At 40.2% G+C, this 23,419-nt stretch overlaps 1 protein-coding gene across 1 annotated transcript in view; it reads right to left on the bottom strand.

The window, feature by feature from the left end:
* Positions 1–23,419, bottom strand: part of ARHGEF26 (Rho guanine nucleotide exchange factor 26) — a 154,002-nt gene that overhangs the window by 53,570 nt on the left and 77,013 nt on the right. The window contains exons 7-9 of the mRNA XM_068546121.1: positions 15,175–15,327; positions 12,176–12,305; positions 8,480–8,554 (exon numbers count right to left, since the gene is read on the bottom strand). Coding sequence (XP_068402222.1) covers positions 8,480–8,554; positions 12,176–12,305; positions 15,175–15,327 — 358 coding nt within the window. The remainder of the gene's footprint in view (positions 1–8,479; positions 8,555–12,175; positions 12,306–15,174; positions 15,328–23,419) is intronic.

The following is a 23,419-nucleotide window of genomic DNA, read 5'->3' as shown; positions in this document are numbered from 1 at the left end:
CTTTGTATTTCCAATTTCTTATTAACTGAAAAAGCTATAAAACTTGTCCATAACAAGGATCATTGGCCATAAAGACATGTGATTGTTAAAAACGAAGCTAGAAATTCTGATTAGATTTACTTTAATATTACTGCTTTATTAAGTTACATATGCTTACTGTAAAAAAAAAAATGATAATACGTAAGTAAACAAACCAGGCCATAAAAGGCTCTGACCTAATCCTACTCCATGGAGGTAACTGGAAACCAGATGGGTTATACACTCTCTCTTTTTTTCCTATGCTTATATGAACATATAAACACACACATATAATGTGCAGAAATTCTAATTTTTGTAAATGGATTATTCAATGCTTGTCTGTGACTTAAGTGTTTCACTTGCCAACATTTCGCCTTATAAATATAACATTCACTGAAAAAAAAGTTTATTTTGTACCTGGTAGGTGTCAGATGCTAGGGTTACACAATAGGGCAGACACAATAATTACAGGCTGAAATCTTAAAGGGAAAAAAAAAACAGGGGGTCTGGGAGGAGGAGGGTGAGGAGGGAGCCAGGGACCTCTCCTGAGAGGTCATTTAGGCTGACAGCGGAAGGAAAAAAGGGAGTTAGCACCCAAATCAATGGAGAGCGCTGGTTCAGGCAGAGTGAACACCAGGAGCAAAGGGCTGACACTGGGAAAGTGCCGTGTGCCTGAGAAAGTAAAAGGTCCTGACACAGGAAAATGGCACAAGAGCAAACTAGAGGACCAGCCCAGGGTCAAAGCATGCAAGTTCTTCAGGCGTGTGGATTGTGTTCTAAGTGCAAAGAGAAGCCACCAGCAGGCTTTCAGCAGAGTGATAGGATGCAACATATGCTACGACCATATGTGCTTTCCACAGTGTATTTATTCAATCCCCCACTGATGGACACTTGGACGTCTCCAGTCACTTAACAGATATTCTAGGCTTCAAGGGTACACCCATCTTCAGTTCCAGCATATCTTTAGGTCTGAATGGTCTTGAGGAGTTCACTGATGCAGGGACTGATGGCTGCACCTGATCAAAGCTAGGCGCAGAAAATATCCTGGCTGGGCAGGGGCAACTGCAATTAAAATATCCTAAAAGGGGGACTTCCCTGGTGGTCCAGCGGTTAGGACTTCACCTTCCAATGCAGGGGGGGTGCGGGTTCGATCCCGGGTCAGGGAGCTAAGATCCCAGACGCCTCGTGGCAAAAAAACAAAACATAAAACAGAAGCAATATTGTAACAAGTTCAATAAAGACTTTAAAAATGGTCCACATCCAAAAAATCTTTAAAAAAAAAAAAAAAGTGACTTTAAAATAATATATATATCCTAAAAGGATTAAGACAGAACAAAATCCAATCAAGCAGCTGTTGCTCAGGGCATTTTTATGATTTCTCTTGAAGAATATATGTTCATAGTTCCCAAATCTGTGCTCCCAGACTTGGTCTGTTCCCTAAGCTCTACATCCAACTACCTGGATGGCATCTCTTCTCGGGTCCCCCAGAGCCATCTCACACTCAGGATGGAACGACCAAACCTCAACACTACCTTTATCACCCCCTCCCCCGGCCCAGTGTTCTCCATGTCAGTGATCAATCCCAGCATCATCCGCTTCCCCAAGCCAAAAAGCTGGGACCTCACCACTCAGATGCCTCCCGCGCCTTTGTCCTCCACATCCAAACAGTTCATAAAGTCTCCTTAATGTTGCCGTCCTGCTGTCCACTCATCCACCAGCCCTGTCCCCGCACTCAGGCTCAAACCCCCTCCCCTTTGGATTACTGGCCTCCTAATTCTCTGCCATCACTTCTGCCCTGCCCTTACGTGTCATCCAGAAAGACATTTTCAATCTTCCTAAGTTCAAATCTGATCATGAAACTCCTCAGCTTGAAATCCTTAAAAGGCTCCTCGAAGCTTTCAGAATTAAATCTTAGCAAGACCATGATCTGGCACCTACTTACGTGATCCCTAACTTCCTGCTTCTCTTATCTTGGGCCTCAGTCTTACCAAATCTCTGCTCAGAGCCGCACACTCTTCCACGTCCCTTGCACTTTTGCATGTGTGTTTCCCTCTACCTGAACATTCTTCACCCCACTCTGTCCCGCTGACTCCTTCTTAACTAGATTTACAGCCCCCTATTTGTCTTTCAGGACTCATCTTGGGTATTACCTCTCTAAAAAGACTGGCGAGCAGAGATTGTGAAATTTCCGTATTTGTTAGTTCAGTGCCCAGCCCAGTACCTAACACACAAGGAACGCTCAGCAAATGTTAATGTGTAAACTGCCTTCAGAGATCATTTATAAGCCACTTAAAAAAGGGGGGGGGGGGACAATTCCTTTTTAGTTATCCCACTTTAAAATGAAAGGGAAGATGGAAAATAAAGTTATAATCTTTATTTCCTAAACTTCCAAACATAGACTCCACCAGCCGCCACCTCCAAAGGCGTATTAAAAACAAAAAAGTTCCCCCCAAATATATCAAGCAATGGTATCATCAGTGGACTCTGTTTAATGACTATCTTGAAGGGACAAGCGCTAATTTGGATATAGTGTTTTTATTAAAATCAGCCTCCGCATATTAAAGCTGTGCCTTCCTTCAGCATCTGTCAAAGCTTTATTAAATTTGGCTGAATTTTTTGTTTTAGGCCAAATTTATGTGGAAAAAAAAGAACTCAATCTCTCTAATGGAGAAATATAAATTAAAACAAAAATAAAATATTTTCAATCTATCAAATTCACAAAAATGAAAAGAATACTGGATGCTGGGGAGTGCACAGTAAGACAGACACTTAGAAATACTTCTGGTTGTCATGGATACAGGGACAGCTTTCCTTGAAGGCACTTGGGGGTCTTTAAATCATACCTACCTTTTTTTCCCCCAATAAACCCATTTCTGGAAACTTTTCAATAGAAATCATCAGAGGGCCACAATCATTTATGTAAGGCCATAGTCCATGCAGCACTATTTAGAAGAGTAAATGAAATGGGTACCACATGAATCCATGTGTAAGTGTACATTTACATCCACTGGAAGGACACGCCGTAAAATGGCAATAGTCACTATCTTTGACAAGATTACTGATACATTTTATTTTCTCTTATTTCAATTTTTCAAATTTTTGGTAACGGACACTTAGTACGCTATTTTTAAAATGTATCTTTGTAAACCTTAAATGCATTCTTTCAGAGCAGTACTTGGAGTGAAGGAAAAAAATCGTATTAATTCCTCCCTTCTGCACTCCTCTCCCTTTACCATCAGTAACCACGGTTGAAAGTCTGATGTGTATGATTCTGGGTACTATTTCTATAAATTGATGACATACATATGTATATAAACACATTTTATTACCTAGATGTCATTACACTATTTGTTCTGTTCTGCAACTTAATGTTCCTCACTTAATGAAACAGCTTAGAGACCTCTTTTAAATAGCTGAAGCAATAAGTTACAGGAAAAGATTCAAGAGAACTTGGCTCTTCTGCCACTAAGAGAAAAGCTTATAACTTAATATTATCTCCAAACAGAAGTAGAATTTTTATGAGGTGCACGTTAAAGCAGTTATTCTCTTTCCACGGGAGAGTAAATAAAAGAGAGCAGCAGGGATGATTTCGTTGGCATAAGAAACCATCTCCTGAGCACCACTCCTTAGACACCAGACATGACTTCTGCACCAGCTGAACTATCCGATTCCCTGGAAATTTCCCTCCCCCTGGCTCCGCCCCAGCATCTGAGCAGAAAATCTGGAAGTAAATACACATTTCACTTGATAGAAACATCTTTCTTGTTTTTGAGTTGTTTGACTAAGTCAGTAAGTCTTTCCAAAGCCAGTAAGTCTTTCCAAATTCAGTAAGTTGTCACCGTAATTTCAGCCACGCACAGGAACAATGTCACTGAAGTATTATTCACACTATGCAAATAAATTTCATTAGCATTTTAATTACCAAAAAAGATATTACTCATTTTTCCCAAGAATGAATAACCATCTAGAGAGACTTGCCCAAGGGCCTTAGGTGGAGTCCGGTTCTAAAAACTTGGGCCTCATCATACAAAATTTCACTCTCTAAAATAAATACTGGGAACTCCCAATTTCTTTCGTTTCAGATAAGGGAAGCAAGTGAAATTCTGCATTTTGATTTTGAACCATAAATGCTCTATGTACAGAGTCGTTTTGTTAAAAATACTGACATTGTTTTCCCAGAATCTATAAAACCCCATCAGTAACCTGCACAAATGAAAAAGAAGATGAATCCCTGAGCTGGCTGTATTGATAACCTCAGTTCCCTACAGCGCTGGGAGATTGGGGGAATAATCCTGATATTCATGACTCCTGCTCAAGAGAGAGAAACGCTGCCTTAGAAAAAACAATTCACTGGAACAGCACTTCTTCACAGAGGGTCCTTCATACAGTAAGTATCAAGGTAAGGCAATTACATGACATTTTTGCCAGCCTTACCTAAAAGAACCAGTGTCAAATCAAGTGAACCAGAGACACCTGAAGGAATGTAGCAGTTTACTGTAACTGGGATGTAAAAGTCTCAAAAAAATTAAGGATCATTGCTGGTTCAATTCAATTCCAATTACCTTCCTCCTTTCTCTTCTGTGTGAATTCTTTTCCAACGTCTCAGTAACAACCAAACAAAATCTGACACAATCTCTTTCATGGCCAAGGCTAGAACTTATCTAAGTACTATAGCTTCTCCTAAAGACCCTCCCCCTCCCCCGAAGGATTTGGGGTCCTGGAGGAGAGACCCATGGGCAGTAGGACCTTAGGTAATTTCATACCTGTCAGGCCAAGTTTCTTCACTTAGTGTTTCCCAAAGTGGGATATGCAGACCACTGACGGAGCAAGAGATGCATTCAAGTGGTTGACAGACTGCTATGGTTTGAATGTTCATATCCCCCCCCAAAATATGTGTTGAATTCTTAACCTCTGAAGATGATATTAGGTATTAGGAAGTGGGGACTTTGGGAGGTGCTTAGAAGTCATGAGGATACAGCCCTCACAAATGGGACTACAGTAAGTCCCCTACATACGAACCTTCAAGTTTCGAAATTTCAAACATGCAAACATGCATCTGGTCCCACAAAGGAACCAGAACCTGTGCCATCAACGTCAGGCGTGAGTGAAATTGCAGCTTGCCCTCTGTCTCCTATTGCTGACGATCCTTCAGCTCTACCATCTCCCACCTGCTCTCCCTCCTCCAGTCAGTGACTCTTCTTGCCTGTTCACTCGATGCCAGCCCCTGTATGCCAGCTGCTGTTGTACTGTACTACCGTACTTTTCAAGGTACTGTACTGCAAGATTTAAAATGTTTTATTTTTTGTGTTCATTTGTTTTTTATGTATTATTTGTGTGAAAAGTATAATAAACCTATTACAGCACAGTATTGTGTTAGTTGGGTACCTAGGTTAACTTTGTTGGACTTACGAACAAATTGGACTTACAAGTGTGCTCTCCAAATTGAATTTGTTCGTATGTAGGGGACTTACAGTAGTGCTTTCTACAACAGGCCCCAGAGAGCTCCCTTGCTCCCTTCTGCCGTGTGAGGCTATAAGGAGAAGTCTGCAACGTGGCTAGAAGAGGGCCCCAACTCAACCACGCTGGCACCTTGATCTTGGACTTCCAGCCTCTAGAACTGTGAGAAATAAATTTCTATTGTTTATAAGCCAAGCAGTCCACGGTATGTTGTTCTAGCAGCCGAAACAGACTAAGACACAGATAAACTTATTCTTAATATAAAAAAATGGTCAGAAGACCTAAATAGACATTTCTCCAAAGAAGACATACAGATGGCCAACAGGCACAATGCAAGGATGCTCAACATCACTAATTATTAGAGAAATGCAAAGCAAAACTACCATGAGGTACCACCTCACACCAGTCAAAATGGACATCATTAAAAAGTCTAAAAACAACAAATGCTGGAGAGCGTGTGGAGAAAAGGGAACCCTCCTACACTGTCGGTGGGAATGTAATTGGTGCAGCCGCTATGGAGAACAATGCGGAGGTTCCTCAAAAAACTAAAAATATTTTGAGTTGCTATATGATTCAGCAATCCCACTCTTAGGCATATATCTGAACAAAACTCTAATTCAAAAAGATACATGCACCCCTATGTTCACAGCAGCACTATTCACAAAAGCCAAGACATGGAAACAACCTAAATGTCCATCAACAGAAGAATGGATAAAGAAGATGTGGTACATATATATAACGGAATATTACTCAGCCATGAAAAGAAATGAAAATTGGGTCATTTGTAGAGATGTGGATGGACCTAGAGTCTGTCATACAGAGTGAAGTAAGTCAGAAAGAGGAAAACAAACATCGTATATTAATGCATATATGTGGAATCTAGAATTTGGTACAGATGAACCTATTTGCAGGGCAGGAATAGAAACGCAGATGTAGAGAATGGACATGTGGACACAGAGGAGGAAGAGGAGGGTGGGATGAACTGGGAGATTAGGTTTGACATAAATACACTACCATGTGTAAAATAGATAGCTAGTGGGAACCTGCTGTATAGCACAGGGAGCTCAGCTCAGTGGTCTGTGATGACCTAGATGGGTGGGATTGGGGGGTCCAAGAGGGAGGGGATACGTGTATACATATAGCTGATTCACTTCATTGTACAGCAGAAACTAACACAACACTGTAAAGCAATTATACTCCAATAAAAAAAAAATATATATATATATAAAAAGAAACAACCAGCTCATAAAACCCATGATTTTGTAGTTATTATTGGCAAGGAAAAGTAAAATAGAGCTAATTTAAAGTTGATTAAAACAAAAAGTGCTTCACAATAAAGTGGTACAAAGATGTACCAAACTCAGAAGTAACGTGCAGCTTCGAGATATTTAGGTGCTTCTGATGCAATCATGAGCCTTGCTCCCCTGGGCCGTATCCTCATTGATTCCCATAACTTCGATTGTTTTCTCGCAGCTAAATATTCCTATTAGCATTTAAACGTACCCACATTTCTCTAATCTTTAAACAAAAAAAGACCCTGCCTCACTTCCCTTTCAACTACAGCTCTCTTTTTGTCTTCTTACCCTCAGCCTGATTGTTGAAACAGCTACACTAGCTGGCTGCATGTTCCCACCTCCCACTCATCCCTCAACACACTCCAGTCTGGCTTCCACACCTACCTCTGCAAGGACACAACCCACCTGATGATAAATAAACCCAGTGAACGCATCAATCATTATCTCACTTTCTCTTTCAGGAGCACCCATCGGGGCTGACCTTCCTTCCACCAAATTACATGTCATTTGCCAGACCATTTATTAAGTTTTCCTCCTTCTTTGGTACATTTTGTTCTGTTTTTCAAGTCTCCTCTGTTGGTTCCTTTTCCCTAAACAAGATGAAGTCCGGTGTTCTCCACAGTTGCACTTCAGACTCACTAACTACTCTTCTTATTATACACACTCCCGGGTACTTTCATCCATTCTCCCAGCTTCAAAAATCATCCCTAGGCTGACGATCCACAAATCCACGTCTCCAATTCAAGTCTCTCCACTGAGCTCCTGACTTGGATGTTCTATAGGAATCTCAGTTCCGACACATTCTAAATGGAGCTCATCAGCTTCTCCCTCTGTTCCTACTGTAGAGATAAACAAGAGCATCCAAACGGTTGCACAAGCCGGAGACTATTTTCCTTGATTTCTGTCCGCAAATATGCCCACCCAAACACTCTCCATGCCTACCTCCCCAGTGCTGTAGGTTTGCTTCTCTCCATCTTACTGTCGCATCAGTACAGGCCCCTATCACCTGTAGCCTCATCAACTACAAAGGCCTCATCATTGGGGCTGATCCCCACTGTCTCCTTCACAGCACATGAATTTATAGCTTCCACAGTATCCTAGGATAAGGTCCACGATTCCCTAACACGGTTCCTCAGTGCTCTCTCCCCCGGACTGGGCTCTCGCCACATGAAGAACATTCTAGTTCTCCAAATTCTATAAGCACATTCCTGTCTTTGGGAACATGTTTATAGAATTTGGAGAATTCAACAGCTACTCTTGCTTCAGGCTTCAGCTTCAGCATTACTATGTTCTTCCCTCTTACGTCACTCATCATCCTTTACTGTAATTCTTATTTAATGTCTGCCTTCCCCTTTACACAGCACATTCCACGAGGGCAGTAACCACCGATGTCTTATTCATCCCCATATTTTCAGGGGCTGGCATCGCCCCTGGCACTGTAGTGGATACTCAATAAACACTTACTGAATTCAGACACCAAAAGAAAATGAGATACCTAAAGGCCCTTAAGACAAGACTGTCTGAAACAGTAAAAATACCCGTTTCATTTGAGTACAGCAAACATTGCTTTGTTTTTCAGCTACCTAAAGAATGGTGTGCAAATGGCTATGAGAATCTACCAGTTTTCAGCATCCAACTCAGACATGTTCTCTTCAGAGGGATCTGCATGGGTGATCCCATTACTGTGTAATGAGCCCCTCAACACTTACCTTGCTTACTTCCTTTAAGGCCCTTTTGCAGACTTCATACTTTGAAGAGTCCTTAGGTGTCTTTTGACAGATAGTCTGCAATCAAGTAAAAGAAGAACAAAATCAACTGATTTGTTGTACTAAGTAAAACAAAACCAACGTCCAGTCATAGAGTCTTACTTGTAGCAAACTTACCAATGCTGAACACAATACTATGGATGAGTCTGAAGATGACATTAAAATCCGATTACAAAACTAGGAAATAGTCTTTAAAAGCACAGGATCCATGTTAATCCAGAGGATAGTTAAATAAGAGGATAGACTTCAGAGATGGGTGAACCTGGTTTCAAATTCCAGATCTGCTCCTTACTAGCTACTTGACCTTGGGCAAGTCACCTACCCTGCCTCTATAAGCCTCAGTTTCCTCATCTGTGAAATTGGGATAATGCAATTACATCACAAGGTTGTTACAAAAGTTAAGTGATAATGCACGCAAAGTTCTTTATGAATACCTGGCATACAGTAGGCTCTCAATGAATGACAAAATTAATGATCACCATCATCATCATTATTATTAGAGCTTATTATATTTGCAGATGATATAATGTGAATAAAACGATCAAAAAAACGGCTGCTGGATTTTCCTTTGATATGTTTACACTGCTATTTTTGCGATGGTAAAATCGAGTTCAAAGAAGGTCAACTGAAGGTATACTGAATTATGTAAAACTTTTGAAACTATACCCATTCAAAGCCAACAGAACCATTTCAACTGTTAAAAATGTTCACCTCAATTAACAAGCTTAACTAAATCTCCAAATGAAGTAACATTGAAGAGACCATGTTTTAGGTACATTTAGATTCTGCCCAGGTGGCCAGATTCTCACACATGGGAAACAGATTAGGGCAACAGGCATCCAGCAGAGGTGGAAGATATTAGGAACTAGCAAACCACTGGTACCTTAAATGCAGACGAGCACCAAGTCTATAAATCCGAAAGTCAGGTGTCAGGATTGTTACGTGTGATATGTGAGAAGCACAGAGTGTACCATCAATGGATTTATATTAATGGTTCTCAAAATTTGTTGACTATGACCCCCTGCAAGAAATACTTTTACACTGCAACCAGTAGACATGCACGCAAAAATGAAACAAGTTTTTTATGAAATAATATTTAACCACATTATGAACGATGTATATATCATATACCACATGTTCTACTCTATATTCATTTTTTAAAAACACTGCTCATGATTCAAAAATCAATTTCATGACCCACTAATGGGTACAAAAGTAGTTTGAAAAATACTAGTCTTTGTCTCTGGGAGCAGGCATCCTGAGTCCATAGTTTCTTTGCACACTTCAATTTTAGGTAAAATTTTGCACACTGTGAATTTTCTAGGGAGAATGACCACAGCTTTACTCACAATCTCAAAACGGTCTCTGACCCCAAAAAGTTTAGAGCCTACTGGGCAATCATGGCATAAACCCCCACCATGGTACCTACAACATGTATATTAGATTTTGTGAGTCCCTATCTATCTAAGCAATTTCCTCAGAGTCACAAAGGGAGAGAATATAAAAAAAGGCTGAGATCACAGAATATACAGAATCTAAGGAAACTCGGCTAAAACGTGTTTTCAGAAGAAGAAAAAAGAAAGAATCCTGAAAATTCATAACATTACTAGAAATGTTACATTTAGAAAACAACCATTTCTTGTTAAAAAATAGTAAAGTTTGAAAATTAATATTTTCCTGTATGTGTCAAAGTTTCATTATTTCTATAAAAGTCTTATTAGGCTCAGGAAATAAACCCTTTTAGAGCCAAAATTTAGTTTTGATAACCTGGCTTCATTCTATTCTTAGACATGATAAATATTGATTTTTAAAAAATCAGAGCTAGATTCAAAAAACCGCACGTTTCCCAATATTTACAAGGAGAGAAGTTCCTAAAACACAGGGAACGGACAAGGAAGGGTGTAAAGGGAGTAGACTGAGGTGGCCTTGGAGAGCAGCAGGTGCTTTGAATTCTGATATGACAGCTGAGACTTCCCCTCACCGTGCAGCAGAGCCAGCAAAGTGACCATGATCACACGCTTTCACTCGTTTCTAAACTTCAGTGCTTCTTTAGAATAGCTCTTAGAATTTATAATGGAATCGAGAAAATGGAATTTATTTTGTAATCTTACTCGATTGTAATTTTTTGCTTTATTTTTACCCTATATTTTGACTTGTAAAAAGCAAGTATGTCAAAACTGACGTTATATTAATATTATCCATTGTAAAGTAGAACTATGCCAAAATATTTTAATTTGATCAAAAAGATACTCTTTGAGCTACCATATGATCCAGCAATCCCACTCCTGGGCATATATCCAGAAAAGACAAAAACTCTTAATTCAAAAAGATACATGCATCCCAATATTCATAGCAGCACTATTTACAATAGCCAAGACATGGAAGCAACCCAAATGCCCATCAACAGACGACTGGTTTAAGATGTGATACATAAAATGGAATATTACTCAGCCATAAAAAAGGATGAAATAATGCCATTTGCAGCAACATGAATGGACCTAGAGATTATCATACTAAGTGAAGTAAGTCTGACGGAGAAAGATAAATATTACATGATATCACATAGGTGGAATCTAAAAAATAGTACAAATGAATCTATATACGAAACAAAGGACTCATGGACACAGAAAACAAACTTATAGTTACCAAAGGGGAAAGGAAGGCAGGGGAGGGATAAATTAGGAGTTGGGATTAACAGATACACACTACTGTATATTAAATAGATAAGCAACAAGGAGTTACTGTATAACACAGTATATATCTTATAATAACCTATAATGGAAAATAATCTGAAAAAAATATGTATGTATAAAACTGAATCACTTTGCTGTACACCTGAAACTAACACAATATTGTAAATCAATTATACTTCAATTAAAAAAAAAAAAAAAAAAAAAAGACACTCTTTGCCCCTCTAGCTGGATGGCAGTCATGTCGGGCTGCCCCGTTCTCTCACGGATGCCCCTGCAGTTGCAGCCCGGCCTGTGTGCAGCCCTCCTGAGCTACCGTCTGGCTGTCCTCCCAGCTGTGCTTCCCACCTGGCAGTCTCAACTCTTCTCCCAGCCACATCTTACCACTATTTGAAATCACATACTTGTTTTGTTTGTGCATGTTTCCTAAGATAAGACGGATGCCTGGACTTTCCTCACTCATTCTGAGCGATGCAAAACAGGGCAGGTTTATGCCCTGTGACGTTGCAGAGGGCCTCCTTCCTGTGCGAAATGGAAGCACCTCATCATCTTGGAATGTGACAGGGAAGGGACCTTAGTGGTCAACCAGAGGAAACTGAGGCCCAAAGAGATTAAGTGACTTGCCCAAGGTCACGGGCCTAGTGGCTCAGCCGGAAAAGGAACCCGGGACTCTTGACTTCAAGAAGTCAATATTCTTCCCATTTCAAAAAATGTTAAGTAAAAGAGGGATAATCTAACTTCTTCAGAGTGACCCCACAAGCCTAAATTGAAGATAATTTCCAAAGATATTAGACACAGGTGGGACTTTCCAACCAAATAGCACCTTCTCACTTAATTGGGGGATTTTATAGAAGGGATATAATTTAAGTGGGGTAAGAATAATTTTCTTAATCGGACTTGCGGCAGCACAGCTATCCACAGAGGAAAGAGACACCAGATCACATCTTACATCCATCAGCAGGGGAAGGCGGGTCACCCTCTGCATGGGGAGAATGAGAAAAGAGATCATGGGTAAGTTCCTACAGTCTTCGTGGGACTCGATTCGGGACAAAACTTCCTTAAAAGATGGGTTGGTGGCTCTGAGGAAAAACAAAGAAAGACAAAACTTCAAAATACTTCCCCTTCAAGTTAAGAAGTAAAAAATGTATAATAAAATATTGTGATAAATTCATATATTATCAATGATTTTTAAATATAGAAACAACATAAACACATGATTACATAGAGAGACATGGATGGCTGGCTTATCTGCCTTTTACAGTCAAGACTGAATATGAGATATAAATTTAAGGTAACAATATGAACAATAAGATGAAAATGTATGGGCTAGAAATTTTTAGAAGTAGAAAGTAAACTAATGAAGAAGCAATGGTATCGTAATGGTGAATGTATACATTATAAATTAGGATACATACTAGAACTCATATCTGATAATCCATAAACATTCCATTTAAAAGATAACACATGTTTTAATCCACTTCTCTAGCCCGAGATAATAATCTAAGAAAGAAATGTCAGACTGGATTTACTTACTAGGAGGCTTTTGGACTTTTTCAAAGCTTCTACGACAGAAAACCTTCTGACCATGCCAGCCAGAATATTCCTCCTCTCCCAGTGACATTAGAACAGTGTTAATACTGCCAGAACATTTTTACAGAATTTAGCAAGATACACCGACATAAAGGATCTCATGTGGAACCACCCTATAACTTACAGGGAAGGCCAAGAGGGGATTCCAGGAAGAATGGAGTCTCAGAAAGGTCCCCAACTTGCCAAATAAAAGATCTAGTATTCAGTAAAGATAGAAGTCAAACCGAGGTCTTCTGACTTTCAGTGGGTCCCTGACACTGCATCTCTCACTCTGTCACCTCACTTCACCCCAAAGGGAGCTCTGAGGAGTTCCAGGGTGACTTGTGAGGAGGAGGTGGGGAGGCAATGGCCCTGGATTCTGTAATCCCCCTGTAATCCCATGTTGAGGGGCGGGGGGAAGGCCAAGAAGCAGGGTAGTGGCAATTGTAACCTTTTTTAAAAAAATACACTTTGAAACTTGGATGACTGGGTTCCAGGCCGCTAGAAATAAATTAGGAAATACCCAGAAGAACAAAGTAAAAGAAAGAACACAGAAAGGTTTTAATCTCATTTTCTTAAATTGAGGAGTTTTAGGTTTCCTGCTAGCTTTGAAAAGATTTTTAGGAAGTTAAAAAAAGAAGCAAATTCTAAACCAGTTGCATATTTAAATTACTTAGGCCCCAGGCCTCCCCCACCTCCAAAGATTCTGATGAAACAGTCTAGGATGCACCCTGGGCATTGTTTGTTTGTTGGTTTTCAGATTGCAAAGGGCAACTGAAGTTGAAAAGTCACGGCCTTAAATGTAAATTTACATCAACTGCAACAAAGCTTCTGAAAACACAGCTACTAATTTCCATGTGAAAGCTCCAACGATGATATCGTTGAGCTAATTTAAATAAAACCTTTATTTTTAAAGAGTTACATAAAGTACAGCAGCACCTATTCGCTTTTTTTTAAATCCTGCAAAACAAAGTGAAATTCAGCTCTAATTCCAGATTTTGTTTTCACACATGTAACTTGGATTTTCCAACAGTTACAGAGTAACCTTTACATCAGCAGTTCCCATGGGGGATGGAGGGGAGTTTAGGGAAAGTGAAGGTTGTGATTCTCCATCCCCCACCCCTGCAAGGGATATCGGGCAATGTCTGGAGATGTTTTTGTTTATCACCACTGGGGTGTCATGGTGCTATCAGCACCCTGTGGGCAGGGGCCAGGGATCCTGCTAAACATGCTACAATGTACAGGGCAGTTTCCACAACAAAGACTAATCTAGGACAAAATGTCAGGAGTGCCTACAAACCCTGCTTTGTACTAATAGCCTCCTTTGGGGTTGGCAGCTGTGGGTTTTCCACCCTGCCTGTAGGAGATTTTAATGAGAATGTGGGGGGGGGGGGGAAGGGGCATAATCAGCCCTTCTCACCAACTTGGGGGCTGTTTCTCCAAGCAGCCACGAGGCGATCCTCACCATAGGGTCTCACACATTGCATAGAAACTGACCTGGGTTCCATGCTGCCGTCATAAATGCCACGACTCACAGGAGGGGAGGAGAATGATAATAGCCAGTCAGCCCTCAAACTGAATTTACAGCAATGTACAATTGCACTGCCAAATAGATAGCCCCTTGTGATAAACAAGCCCCCGACCCCGGCAGGAAGGCAATATAGACATTACTGAACCACTGCTGACTCTTTTAAGGATAGAGATAGCATATACATCACAAAATGCTCAGTAAACTAAATAGACAAAGGGAAAAAGTATGGGGGGAAATTTAAAGTTTAATTCTTTTTTGTTTCATAGTTAAAGCCTTTAAGAACTTTTTTTTAAAACTGCCTTCCTTCAGACCTTCCCCTGCTCTCCTTACCCCTAACTACCCAGAGGGAGAAAATCAGCAATTCCTATAAACAACTGAATAGAGTTGTCATTTGAATGGAGGAAGATTAGGATACTTGAGAAAGCTTTGGCTCCTAGGCACTAGTTCAACCTACTCAAAAACTCTACCTTGGCCTCAGGCTACTTAATGGCCAGATAACAGCTTAGAGAACAATCTTTTCACCGTTTAGAATGATAATCACTGATCACCAACCCTCCCACCCCCAACCCCGTGTCTTGCAGCAATTAAAAAAAAAAAAGAAAGAAACAAGGAAAACAGCAACAAACTATAATTTCATAATTGCTTTAGAGACAAAATTCTCCACAAACTGGATTTTTCTAATCAAATGCCCTCACCCTAAAAGCAATCCTCTTAAAAATTTCTCCCTGGAAAATAGATCATCAGGAGGCATTTCTAAATATAATTTAAGAGATCCATTAATATCAATCTATGTGACCTAATTAGAACAAGATTAGATCATTAAAACTGTAACATTCAATATTGCTTACAACAATTTTTGTAGTGTCCGCTGTTGGTAGACTTCATTTGTGCAGTACTTCACATATGGGTCAAATGTGGATGCTGTGTGTTTTTCCACAATGTCACTTATGTCATCTATGAAGATATTATTCTGATGTCTTTCTTCCAACTCTGTAAAGAATCTGAAAAAACAAAGAAAATCATTTACACTTTCTTCTGTGTGCTTTAATAGACAACAGATCATCCTCATGTAATACTATTATACGTACAGTATAATAGTATTTGAAAATATCAACAGTACCCGGTACCAAAAAATACAAGAAAAAAACTATAAAATAGTCTAGATTTAAATCTATCATATAAACACCTTATTACTTCGTATGGTTGGCTTAAAACATTAATAATCCAGGGCATTTCTGTGCTTTCAGGTATATTTTAGAATGTACAGATTTCACTATTTTTCAAGAATTCCCTAGATACTAGGAGGGGGGCAGGGTTCATGCTTACACACTTTACTGTATTGAAAAGCATATGAGCAAAAACACCTAAGTTAGTGCCTAAAAAACAGGTGTGAAACAAACCTAGTTCTGTGTCCTTTCTCTCAAAATAAAAATAATCATATCATTTAAATCTAATACATGACATTTAAATGACTTCGTATATGATTGAAGATTGCGATTTAGAGTTGCCAGTGTGTGTGTGTGTTGTGTGCACTTGCACACACGTGTATTGTGTCTAGTCCAGTTAAAATTAAATTTCAGATAAACAATGGATAATTTTTTAATACAACCATGTGCAAATATTGCATAGGACATCTTAGATGTCTTGTACTTTTTTCTGGCAACCTTAGATTGCATCCAATTTTAACAGAACATCAACTCAGATATTTGAAACAGAGGGTTCTTGCTCAAAATGTGGTCCAGTGACCAGCAACATCTAATGGCTCATCAGAAATGCAGAATCTCACCACCTACCTCCCCCAATCTGAACCTGCATTTTCTCAAGATTGCCCGATGCTGTGAATGCACACTAAAAATTGGGAACTTCCCTAGAGCACACCTACTGAGCAAGTTCAGAGCAGCAGGAAAATCTTGATAGAAATAACTATCACACGGGACTAGAGCATTTTCTTTAAAAGTGCGATGAAGGTGAAACCAACAATAATGTCTAATGTTGACTTCTGGAATAGTAGTACAAGGGAAGGTTAGTTTTCCATAAGCCCTTTAGCATTTAGCACATCATTGCTCCTTACAGTTTTCTGGGTGGACTCCATAATATAAAATTCAAGGCACACAGTGAATGAGACAACAGAAATTTATATGAGATGATTAATAGTAAACACAGGCTAACATTTTCTCACATTTATATCTCAGTTCTTTTCAAAGAAAATCCTGGCACTCAAATAAAAGAATTAAGAGGTCTTATTTTTATAACTTTACATGTACATTAAACTCATTTTAATGTAAATTGTATTAGCTTGTCATCATTATCTATTCTATTTTTAAAAGTCTCCATGGGAGCTTAAAAGACAAAGAAATGCATTTTAACTTCCTAGAAGAATAAATTTATTTATATTCTGGGTAAACACCTACATTTTTATTGCCTTTAAAAGGGACTTAGGGAAAATAATCAATATGGTTCCCATCTACATGGCCTCATCATCCACGCCCCTTGTTTAAAACAGCAAGAGGAGCAACTGAAAGCACACTTTGCTGGACTATTTGGCTTTCCTCCCAATGGGATCAGGGTTCATACACACAGTTCCTAGACAGCAGGTCAGAAAAACACATCTATGTTTCAAAACTCAGCCAGTCGGGCTTCCCTGGTGGCACAGTGGTTGAGAATCTGCCTGCCAATGCAGGGGACACGGGTTCGAGCCCTGGTCTGGGAAGATCCCATATGCCGCGGAGCAACTAGGCCCGTGAGCCACAACTACTGAGCCTGCGCGTCTGGAGCCTGTGCTCCGCAACAAGAGAGGCCGCGATAGTTGAGAGGCCCACGCACCGCGATGAAGAGGGGCCCCCGCTTGCCGCAACTTGAGAAAGCCCTTGCACAGAAACGAAGACCCAACACAGCCAAAAATAAATAAATAAATAAATAAATAAAACTCAGTCAGTGACTTCATGTCACTTTGTCACTGAGTTTATTAAGATTCAAATAAAATGTCAAACCCTCTCCAAAATGTTTCAGAATTTCAAAAACATCCAACTTCAAACCCTATACAAACAAAAACCATGTTTCTTAAAGAATATTTTCTATCTAGACTGGTCCCTGACTTCAAGAAATGTGTGATATATTAAGAAGGTAAGAATGATAAACATAAATGATATAGGAAGAAAAAATGCTTGTATAAAACTAACTACATGTTGGGACATATATGCGTAAGGGTGCTGGTGGCAGTATCTTTTTTTAAATTATATGAACTATATATTTTTCATTCTGGTAAAATATACATTTTAACCATTTTCAATGGCTTTAATTACATTCACAATATTGTGCAACCATCATCACTATTTCCAAAATACTTTCCTCACCCCAATCAGAAATGCTGTACCCATTAAGCAGTAATCCCCCATTTCCCCCTCTCCCCAGCCCCTGATAACCTCTAATCTACTTTCTATCTCTATGAATCTGCCTATTCTAGATATTTCTGGAATCATACAATATTTGTACTTTTTGTCTGGCTTATTTCACTTAGTATAATGTTTCCTAGGTTCATTCATGTTAAGGGACATACCAGAACTTTTTCCTCTTTATGACTGAATAATATTCCATTGTAGGTACATACCATGATTTGTTTATCTATTCATCTGTTGATGATGGACACTTGGGTTGTTTCCACCTTTTGGATACTGTGAATAATGCTCCTGTTAGCATTCCCATACAAGTATCTGTTTGAGTCGCTGTTTTCAAATCTTTGGGATATATATCCACAGGTGGATTTTCAAGCTCTCTGACTCTGCCACTAATAGTGTCTATCAAGAAATGATAGTATAAAACCAAGAACCAATACAGAATAAGCTGAGTTACATGCCAAGGAAAGATTATTTCCTCAAATGAAGGTGGAGTAAGAAATGATCATTTCCCTCCTGACATTCAGAGTTGAGTGGCCCATGGGAGGCATGGAACCAATTAATTGTGATACAGGACTTATTAACAGAAACATACAGTGAAAAGCGCAGGGCAGGGTGACTGGCGGCGTGAGGTGAGGAAAGGTGTGAGGAGTCATCAGGGATGAGGATGGCAATACGGGGAGAAGAGGGGCAGAGCACTGCAGGCAGGGACACAACGTGGGCACAGGCGTGAATCTCGTTGGGAAAACTGTGGGGTTCAGAGAGGCGAGGTGTCGACCACAGGAGGAACAGGGGCAGAGAACGAGGGCTGCAAAGCAAGCGGGTCAGAGCTAGACTATAAAGGTTTCACTGTCTACTGAGGAACGTGGGCTTAATCTATGCTATGGATAAGGAGAACCTGCTGGAGATGTTGAAGCCATCCAATCAGACGGAGACAATTGAGACAGAAGTGGGGAGAGACAGACCATAAGCAGGCCAGTGAGATGCTAATCTGGGCAAGTGAAAATAAAGCCTTGGCAGTGGGAAATCAAAAAGGGAGTACACATTAGGGTAATAATTTGGTGGGCAAGTTAACAGAATAGAGAAACTCATTAGATGGAAAAGTCAAGGAAGACATTGTGGTTTCTAGTCAAAGTTTCTAGCTGGGCATCAAGGTGGGTCATGAAACCATTCATGTAGACAGGGACTTAGGAGGAAGGGGGAGAAGCAAGAAGAAAAGAGTTTAACTTTCCCTGAAAATATACATGTGTGAGAATTCAGAGCCACAGGAATTCTAGGTAGTATGTAATCAGGACAAGTTCATTTTTAGTTGGTTTTCATATAAATGCAAAGTATTTGTAATTTCTTTTAGCTCCAAGTGTCGTTTAAGAAAATGTTCAAAGAAAATGGAAAAAATAAGAAACCATTCATACGGTCATTATCATGTAAATCTAGGAAATAAATATCTTAGAGGCAAAGATCTCTTCCAATTTCTTGTCTTCAGCTAACTGCTACAGTCTGAGGAATGCAACTACATGACCAAAAACAACAGTAACTTGGCATTTCCCAATGAAAAGGAAAATTCATTTATCTCTATAGAAGGTTTGCCAAAGTACAAGATTAAAAACAAAACACTAATGAAATATCTATGCTACTTATTTTAATATAACATAAACGAAGCCACCCATCTTTTATTTAGACATTGGCATAATTAAAACATAATCCAAAGCTTTCTATGTTAAATTATATTGGTTATTTTTGGCAAATTTGCGTATTTTACTAAGTGCGCTGAGCTACAAACAGGCCAAGAAAGTATTACTAAAGAATGAGGTATTATTTCAATAACCAAGAAAGCTGGAGATCCAAATGAAATCTGAAGCAAAAAGAAAAGCATTCTGGTTCCCTAGACGAAACTTGAATGAGTCTGTGAAGCAATTTGGCTTACTTGAAGGATAACTTTTTAATGGAAATCTACTTCAGCCCAATGAATTTTTTTTTTCTGGCACAATACCTTCATTATTTCCTCTCTGTAGCATTACCAAAATGATCATGTTTTACAACCAATCACGTTACACAACCTTTCTTTTTTTTTCCCACCAGAATTCTAATGTCATCGCTAACGTCTAGATTTTGAGAAACCTCTGATGGACCAGGAAAGGCCTCCTGGAAGCACTGCCTCTTAACCAGAAACCCAGGTTAGCCCTGTTTGACTGTTGACTCACCATCACCAGCATCCGGTGGCTCTGAATTCTCACAGATGCATACTTTCAGCTGTCTATTTGACATGTCCAGAGGAAAATTAAACTGCTTGCTTCTTGCTTCTTCTCCCTCCACCTAATCACACGCATACTTCACGTGAGCACTGCACATGACTGCAGCCTGCCCGGGTGAGCTCCTTGGCTATGCAGAGAAAGGTCAGACCACCAAGAAACACAAGGGCAGCCTCCCAGGAGGTGGGGACTTCAAGATGAGAACTACACGGCCATGTTTGAGCAGCTTGCTCAAGGCCTGTAACCTCTCCTCTAGCATTTCCTAGGGACTGGATATTCTTTAGGCTTTTTGTGGTTGCTTTATCAAGTGATGGTCTTAAAGGTGGCACTGCATTTTCAGGGATAGAACAAAGTCAACAGCGATGTAGCCGCTTCTGAAACACTCAGCACATATACTTTTGCGAGCATCACTTTCTCCCTCACGTAGTAGGCCGAAAAGACCTACAGATTGAGGCTAAATGCCCCCATACCATTACTGACAGTCTTCTTAAAATTCAACTGGTAATGTCATTGGCATGTCAGGGATGAGCATTCCTGAGAGCTCTTGAAGACGGTACAGTGAATCCGCCCAACTATAGAAGAGATTAAAACTTATTTAATGCAGACGACAAATCTGGTTTCATCCGTCAGCCAACAAAATTTCTTCCCATGTGCCTAGCACAGGATGACATGCTTCGGTGGATGTCAAGGAGCAAACAATTGGTAACCATGACCGCCAGTCACCGTGCCAAGCCCAGGGCTTCTCATGCACCGCCTCATCTAATTTAATCCTCAAGCCAACTTTATGAGACGGCCAATAAACCCATAAGAAAACCAAGGCGAAGAGTACTTAAGTCAAAACTTGAAACAACTGAGCCTCAGTCTGAACCCAGAGCCAGAGGCTTTCTGGGTCCAGAGCCTGTGCTTGAACTACTACACCTACTGTAGCCTCTGCTCGCAGGTGCCCACTGCTCTGTTACTGCTGGCCAGCCCTCAACCTAGACATCCAGAAAGAAGGCTAATAACAGCTGGAACTGAAGAAGGAATATATTACTTTCCAAAAAGACCAACTGTTTAACTATCTCAGCAAGTAATTTACACACATCAACAGAGTGAAGACTTTCACAGGAGATTTATCCCATGGCAAGATGTGCAAGACAGCAGAAGAGCTGATAGCCCCCCTAGGTGCAGCCTCCAGGAGGGTGGCGGCCAGCAATTTGTTCTGATCCCCAATCACACAGCATGAACAAATACTGTTTTATGGGTGCCAGGTGAAACCCTCTGGAAGTCATCATCTTAGCCCTCCCTGTTCCTTGCTGCCCTCCCCCTTTGCCCCACTCATTCTTCAAGTCTCAGATTAAAGTTCGCCTCTTCCAGGAAGCTTTCCCTGACCCTTCTGGGCTGGGTTAGGCACCCTTATTTTATGTCTTAATAAACCTCTGTGCTTTTCCTTTGGTGTACCTACTATGATCATAATTAATTATATTACAATTTTGTTTACCTTTGTCTCTCTTAGCAAGGGCTAGAGGACAGAGGTCATGTCTGTTTCGTTCAACACTCTATGCTCAGGACCTGGCCATAGCACCTGGAATACAAAAGACAGCCAAAAATTTGATGGGTGAATACATCGAATTTGTGTTCTAAACAAATTAAAGAAAATTATGGAGACAGAACCCGTTCAAGGAATTCTGTTCTGCTGCTATTTTACCAAGAATGTAACCCCTGCAAAGAAGTCAGGCTCTACCTTGTTTTACTCACTGGTAAACCAAATCAGTATTTATTTACTGACCACAAACGGAGTTCCCAGAGCTATTCGAGGCACGGTGAAAGTCACCAATGAAGACAACGAACTCCCAGCACAAGCTTTTACAATCCTGTCCAGTAGGGTCACTAAAATGAGACCCAGTTCAGCCCACGTTTCTTCAATGCCAGCTGCACTTACTGAAAACCCTACCAGACCGGCCCCTCCGTCACCTGATTTAGGGAGGATTCTAGGCCACTAAGAAGCTCAGCACTGAGCGCTCTAGCTGGAGAAGCACAGAAAGCAGGGCTCTGGTTATAATCAGCGCTGTCCTGTGCCTTTCTCGGAATGGCATCCTTTCAAGGTACTTTTCCTTCATTAATATCCATCTGCCTAAAGCAAACTCAGATCATTCCTGGATACCTTCCTCACTTGAATGAGCTGTCAATCTAAGTGGCTGCAGTATCCCACCAGAGAGGGTCATATTCACTTATGCTGGAGACATGTAACATACCAGGCAGGTTTCACATGTCTAAATTGCTGTTATATAATAAAATATCTTCACTAAACAAAGAAATATTCCAGATAAGTGGCAGCAAACTATGTGCTGCTGGAAATACTTTCCTAACAGAGCAACGACAGAACATTCTGTTCTCTACCAAAATGAAATTCTATTCTGCTGTGGATAAGTGAGATTTGGGGCTTATTTGTTTGGGTTTGTTGGATTTTTGTTTGTTTTTTGGGGTTTTGTTTTGCTTTGTTTTGTTTGTTTTGGTGGTCACGTTGACACTAAAGCCTCAATTTCTTTTAATACATTAGATCAGGAAGAGCAAACGCATGGCAAGTGTAACACCACTAAGCCACAGCAGGCATCACTGATTATGGCGCTTTGCCCACACGCAGAATCTGTACTCCAGGAAGCCATCATCAATCAATCAAAATCAGCGATGAACAAGATGAAGCTCATCTATGAATCCTTCACCAGACTCACACTGATAGGAAATCTGTTAATTCAACAGAAATACAGGGCTGTTGCTTCTCAATGAGAATACCCTACACATCCTGATCTGGTAAAGGTCTCACAGGGTTTCCTCCCCAGCAGACTGTACATCTTCTCCCATTCCATTTTAGTGTTTTCTGAAATTTTCTCTCTGGGTTGATAATAAAGGGATAAGGGTTGAATTAAAAATGGGAATGTGAGAAGAAACGTTCTCAACAAAAATGTTCTGGTAGCCCTCATTCCCATCCTGAGAGCTACTGTTTGATCCTTAAAATCTCTAGGATGGTTTTTATTAAAAGATTCTTATCATCCTATCAAAGCCTTTAAAATCAACCTGGACATACGACGGAAGGGACTGGGGTGAAGAGATAAACGAAGGGTTTTCTTACCCTTAATACCACACAACACAGAGCCTGCTAGGTTTAAATACAGCTCCCCACAGACGCTTTCAGTTCAGGGCACCCAGCAAATCCCAGAGAAGAAAGGTGGAGCTGGGGGCCGGGGAAGGGAGGGGCATGGAGAGAATACAGAACCAAGTGCCCTGGAGACTCCCCTGCGTCGGTTAAGGCTCCCATTTGCTTAGTCCTTCCTCTCACTGATCACATGCATGCTAGAGGGAACAGAAACAGGACCATACAAACATAGAAAAACAGTATGCTTAAAGTTCTTGAAATTTTAATATCATTAGACCAAGTTTTTGCTTAAAAATGAGAATTTAAAGTACTTATCATA

Source organism: Eschrichtius robustus, chromosome 6, assembly GCF_028021215.1.
Source record: "Eschrichtius robustus isolate mEscRob2 chromosome 6, mEscRob2.pri, whole genome shotgun sequence".
Classification (NCBI taxonomy): domain Eukaryota; kingdom Metazoa; phylum Chordata; class Mammalia; order Artiodactyla; family Eschrichtiidae; genus Eschrichtius; species Eschrichtius robustus.
Note: the sequence above shows the minus strand (reverse complement) of the source record. Positions and strands in the feature narration are given on the sequence as shown.